The following is a 6,000-nucleotide window of genomic DNA, read 5'->3' as shown; positions in this document are numbered from 1 at the left end:
TCTTTGGAAACTTTTTATTGCAAGTTCCATTCTGCATATTGATTTTTGAGAGAAAACACTGGAAATGGATCTTCCCTGAGCAGAGGAATACAAATGACAGCAAGACACATTTTAGTTGCTATTAAAGAACAGAACTGTTTTCCATTAGCATTTCAAAAGCCACTGTCATTCAAGCAAAGTAATAGCAGACTGAGGTGTGATCTTGCAGAAGGTTAAGAAAGATTTTCCCCCCCGAGGAAACAGCATGATCAAACACGGACCCAGCCACGTGATTTCTGAGCGCCCATCTGGCCTCCGGAGGGCCCGTCGTGAAGAAAGGTTGCCAGGCTGGGTCCCTGGTCCCACTGGGTGCTCCCAGCTGGCTCTATTTGGGGCCAGAGAAGGGAGTAAAGGCTTTGTCGCTGCCTGCCATGCACGCTTCGATCTCCTCCACTGTGCGGGGCACACAGGTCAGCAGTTCCATGCCGCTGTCGGTCACCACGACGTCCTCCTCGATACGGACCTGGCTCGGAACGGCAGACACTCAGTATTCCTGAGCTTGGCCTCGTGCACCAGATTAGAGGGTCAGAGGGGCCCCTTCTCAGGAGCGGTCTGTCCTGCCCCTGATGGAAGGGGCTGGCCTCCGGGCTTCCGGGGGAGGCCGCGGGGGGGGGGGGGGGCGGGGAAGCCTCCTCCCATGGGGCCATCTGCTCCCGCCACCTGCCCCCCCCCTCCCGTCTGCAACAGACCAGGAGAAAGGACGGCCCGGGTCCTTGTCAAGTGAGGAATCGAAGATCATCCCTCCTCCCGCTAGGGCTCCTGTGTCGGACCCGCGGCAGCGTGCGCTAGGGGGATGTTCTGGAAGCAGAGACCCAGGGCCTGTGGGCACTCACCCCGCCAAATCCGCGGAAGCGCTGCAGGACCTCACGGTTGAAGAAGCAGGCGCGGGCCGGGTCCGCCAGGGCCTCGTCCAGGAGGTGGTCGATGAAGTAGATGCCCGGCTCCACGGTGAGCACCATGCCGGGCTCCAGGTGCCGAGTGGTGCGCAGGCTGCGCAGGCCGGGCTCATCGATGCGCTCCACGCCCTGCGCAGACAGGGAGGCCACGGGGGCCTGAGGAGGGCTGGCTCCACCCCGAGCGTCTGCGCTCCCCGGAGCTGCGAGGGAGGCTTTGTGCTCCGGAGGGGCTCTGGCCCAGGCTGCCCCTTGCTGGGCCGTGCCCCGAGCGCTTCGGTAAGACCCTCTACTCCCTGCAGACTCTGCCCGCCTTCCCCCCCCAGTACCCCCGGAAGCGCCTGCGGGAGCCCCGGGGACAACCGGCGCGCACACACCCGGGGCCGCCCGCCCGTGCTGGCCGTGCGGCCGCCTGGGGTCCGGCTGCCCTCACGCAGGCCTCTCCTCGCCAGAGGAACGGCAGAAGCCAAACTCGTGAAGCCAAAAAAGCTCTTAGGGAGGCTGCGAGGCTTCCCGCACCACATCTTTTCCTTCCAGGCGGCTCACTTGGAAAGCGGCCCCGGCGGTGCTGGGCGCTGCTCCCCCAGACGCAGGTCTCCCGTGTGGCCTTCCAGGAGGGGGGCCAGGTGCCGTCAGCAGGACGGCCCCACGCACATGCTCAGATGCACGTGGAGGAGGCCACGTGGGCGCCCCTAGGGAACGGCTGCCCGCCTCCCTGCAGAGGCACCCTCTCCCCACAAACGCACACCTGGCCCGGGCCTCTCGACTCTCACGGCGTAGCCAACACCCGTGTCCCCGGGTCCCTGAGGCCCGGAGCCAGGGAGCAAGCGGGCAGCGAGCAAGCTCTGGGGCCGGGCTGCGGGCTTGCCCCGCCCCGTCCGCGGCTCTTCCCTGGAAGCCCAGCTGCTGGACACGGAGCTGTCATTTCTGACTGTTTAGGGGCCAAGAACATCAGACTTCAATTAGCGGTTCATGTAAGGTAACCAGAAACAGGCTGGCTCGGCCTCCACAGCTGGGCACAGCAGGGAAGGCTGTGACCGGGATTCCACGAGGGTGGGGACAGAAATGCGTGTGCTGCCACTCTGGCATGAGCTGGGCTGGGGCGGAGGTGATGAGGGGACGTTAAGGCACTGTGACCCCTGATGAGTCATGCTTTGGGTACAGATGCCTATCTGGTGTGGTACCGGGTCCCGTGACACTTTTTGCCCGGATGGGCTGGCGACACGGAAGGGCCCAGCCTGGAATGTCGGTCCCCGTGCTCAGGTGAGAGGTGCTTGCAGGGCAGGGCCTTCTGCCACCTGAAGTCTGTGGCTGCCCCCGGGCACCCTCTCCCTGTCCCTCACCTTCGTGCCACCCCGAGCACCTATCCCTTTCCCTCCATTCCAAGGGCGGCAAAGCCAGGGCCCTGGCAGAGGCAGAAACCTGGCTAGGTCGTGTCTCCCCGTCCTCCTTTGGTCACTGTGTGCCCGCACCGAGCCACTCCGTGGGTGTGCCCAGGGGAGGGGCCGTCTACGCAGGCTTCCGGAAAATTCCAGGACCACCACCCAGACTGCAGGTGAGGGGGGGGAAGGGACCCTGGGGGCAGGAGACTATGCCGGCCCCGACCTCTACCCCTTCAGAGCACTGGCTCTCAGGAGTCTCCCCACAAGAACGCCCGTCCGAGCGGGGCCGGGAGAAGCATGGGGGCTGGGCAGGGGAGAGCAGACCCCACGAAGGGGAGAGGCCGAAGCCCCGGCCCCTCCAGCCCAGGGACCGAGCCTTGTGGGGAGCAGGGGCGCCTGCCCGTGCCGCACCCACATCGGCTTCCGCTGGGGCAGAGGGCTGGATGGGGCCTCCGCTTTGACTGGGCTCTGAGCAGAGGGGACCCAGATGTGTCTGCAGGCCTGAAATAAAACAAATGACTTTTATAGGAAAAGCCATATTTTTTCTACAATGTTTATCTGTCAAAAGAATAGACTCTGTGAGCACAAAGGGCTGCTTACTGGAAAAGATAAAAGCAGTTTGCTGCCAATTTTCTCTGGTGGAAAAAAAGAGTCCTGGCGACTAATGAATAACGAACCTCAGTTAACAATGTCTGGAAGGCTCTGCTCTTGGCTCCCTGTACACAGTGTGATGGATAGAAATTAGGAAATTAAAACTGATTTTGTTTCTCCAAATTTAACTGTTTACACTTGAGGAAAAAATAATTGAATAATAATGCTTCTCTTGAGCAATTTTTCCCCCCAAAAATCGTTCTTGGTGCTTTCAAAATACCCTGCAGCCAACAGGCCAAGCCTAGTCTTGGCTAACTGGCTGGTGGGCCCCAGGGTGTGCACCGATTGCATAATCAGCCCCCTGCACCTTGGGCACCGGGCCAGGCGGCAGGGCCGGGCTCACCCCCACCCACCCGGGGCCCGGAAAGACCGCAGCCACCTGCCGGGCAGGGCCTCCCCAAGGCTGGCTGCAGGCACCCTCTGGGTGGTCCTTTCGAGACTCGGTTGGTAGGAGGGGGAGGGGAAAGCCTCATCTGGAAATGCCCACGGAAGCCTCCCTCCCCTGCCAAGGGTGCCTCGAGAGCCTGCAGACGAGGAGGCCACGGGGTGTGCTGGCCCAGGGGCTGGGTCTGCTGCTGGGCTTGTGAGGGGTGCCGGGCTCTGCTAGTCCCTGGAAGGCCCAGGGCCAGCCATGGTGCCTCACCACCTGCACCCGAAAGAAGCCAGAGGCAGGGGACAAAAGGGCCGCAGCGCCAGCCCCATCACTAAGAGCCAGCTCTGGGGTGCCCACTGCTCTCTGGGGACCCCGCGTGCTGCACACTGGCCACCTCCTACCCTTCGGGGCAGCTGTCACCCCCAGCGCACAGCCTGGGGCTCACCAGGCAGGGCACACCCAGCTGGCACTAGGTTCTGAGGTGGCAGCCACCAGGAGAGGCGCACTCCGGGAAACACCCCCGCAGCGCCTGAACCAGGACCGACCAATGGGTGGAGGGACAGGAGGGGTGGGGGGCCTTGTGGGACCCCATTCCTCCTTCCCTAGCCGGTCCCACTACACCACAGCTGATCCCAGAGCCCCGACCCACCGTGGGCAGGGCCAGCTCAGCTACTGCTCACGGGCAGGCCCCTGGCTGACGTGTCCACACTGACCTCGGGGTAGCCTCCCACGTCGTGCACGTCAATGCCCAGGAAGTGGCCGAGCCCGTGAGGCATGAACACAGCTCCCAGGTGGGCCTGGACCATGGCGTCGACGCTACCGCTCAGGACACCGATGCGGGCCAGCTCCTCCAGGTGGATGCGGTCAGCCAGGCGGTGCATGTCAGGCCACCAGACCCCTGCGGCTCCAAAGGAGGCTGCAATGAGCTGCGGGGACTGGCAGTCCGGCTGGGGCTCCCCAAGGGAAAGTTTGGGGGACACGTGGAGCCCTTGCACTGGCTGAGGCAGGACGGCCAGAAGTGAGTGGTGAGGGTGCCGCAGCTGGGGACCCCGAGACCCTTCCTCTGTCTCCGTTGTGCCCTCAGGGGCAGGCTCCTGTCACCCGGGGCCGGGCGTCCAGCTTAGGTCTACTCCCCAGCCCGTGGCGTGTCTGCCCGCGGCCAGTGCGTGCTTCCGGGGCCAGCGAGCCCAGGAAGGTTCCTGAGCATCAGGAGAAAAGCACATGTCCCCCACAGATGTGGGGCTGCCTCAGTGAGCCCCAAATCAAAGCTCAGGGCCTCAGGCTGTGGGGCGAGGGCATGGCTGCACACCCCCAGGCGGGGCTGAATCACCCCTGGAGCCACTGTGGGGAGCAAAGGTTTCGGGGTGAAGGTGCAGCTAGCACGAGCTAGCACGGCCTCGTGGGCTGGCCGGCAGGGGTCTGTGGCTCCGCCTGCCACGAGCCAGGGTTGACCGTCTCCACGGCAGCCCAGACATCCAGGCCCCAGACTGCTAATCCAACTCATCTTTGCCCCACGTTTCTGGGGCAAAGGTCACCAGGGAGAGCATGTCCCCAGGCACTGAGTTTCGAGGCAAGCAAGCTCAGGGGCTCTGTCCAAGGTTCTCAGGCAGCCACCCTCAAACAGCCTTGGCCATCGTGGGGGTACGCCGGCCTTCCCCACTGGGCTGGCGGGGTCCCACTCCAACCTCACTCCAGGGCACCGGGCACTCCACCTAAGTACCACACAAGGACTGAGGTTGGTGAAGCTCCCTGCCCCACGCCACAGGGCTGATTTGGGGGCAGGCCACATGCTGGCTAAGGCCGTGGGCCAGGACACGTGGGGCCAGGCAGCTGTGGGGGTGTACACCCCTGAGCAGTGATCCAGCCAGAGGGGGCCAGTGCCAACCCTTGCGGCCTCCTCCCTGTGGGGAGCGACACTGGCTCCCAAGTGGCACCCCCATGATGCCCTGCCCTCCACATCCACCAGCACGGATGATGGCAGCTGCAGAGGGGCGCCCTGGCATCCCGCACCATTGGGAACCTGCACGGACCCCGCGCCCGCAAGGGCTGGGCCAGCAGGTCTGGGCTCAGGGCTCCGAACCTCTGTGGCTGGCAGAAGGTAGCCCAAGGGCTCAATCCAGGGGTAGAGAGGGGGGGCCACTCTGGGACACAGGGCATCACCCTTCAGGCACTTGCTGGGCACCAGTCCTCCACCTGGGCCCCCTTCCCCGCCAGGGATGGAGACCCCACAGTTGGGGTCTTGGGTTGGCTGGAGGCACAGTGCTGACCCATCCTCCTGGATCCCTGAGGGCCAGGCTCTGAGCAGGTGGAGAGGGCTGCACCCCGGCCAGTTCATAGGGCGGGAGTCGGCCCAGGGCCCAAGGTGCAGGGAGGCCGAGGGGGGAAGCCCCGTCTCTAGAGACAGACAGCCTCCTTGGAGTCCAGCTCCTGAGGCCTGACCTGCCTCGGCCCACAGAGTGCCAGGGTAGTGGCGGCATCCTAGGGTCTGGCTTTACCCACTCAAGCAGCGGGGAGAGCCCGGTTCAAAGCCCTGACAGCAGAGTCAAGGTGGGCGGCTTTCCTCCGAAAGTTGGACATCCTGAAATGGAAGGCTGGGTACTGGATCCCAGCTCAGCTGCTAATGCACTTCTGGGAGCCTCAGATGCCTCCCTTTGTCAAACAG

General features: G+C 63.8%; 1 protein-coding gene across 1 annotated transcript in view; it reads right to left on the bottom strand.

Annotated features, from left to right (window-relative positions):
* Positions 1 to 6,000, bottom strand: part of PEPD (peptidase D) — a 112,091-nt gene continuing 106,091 nt past the window's right edge. The window contains exons 13-15 of the mRNA XM_042919471.1: positions 4,052 to 4,236; positions 873 to 1,064; positions 1 to 502 (exon numbers count right to left, since the gene is read on the bottom strand). Of these exons, the coding sequence (XP_042775405.1) occupies positions 365 to 502; positions 873 to 1,064; positions 4,052 to 4,236 (515 nt within the window). The 3' untranslated portion in view covers positions 1 to 364. The remainder of the gene's footprint in view (positions 503 to 872; positions 1,065 to 4,051; positions 4,237 to 6,000) is intronic.

Source organism: Panthera leo, chromosome E2 (genome assembly GCF_018350215.1).
Source record: "Panthera leo isolate Ple1 chromosome E2, P.leo_Ple1_pat1.1, whole genome shotgun sequence".
NCBI lineage: Eukaryota > Metazoa > Chordata > Mammalia > Carnivora > Felidae > Panthera > Panthera leo.
The sequence above is the reverse complement of the archived record's forward strand: the minus strand, read 5'-3'. Positions and strand labels throughout refer to the sequence as shown.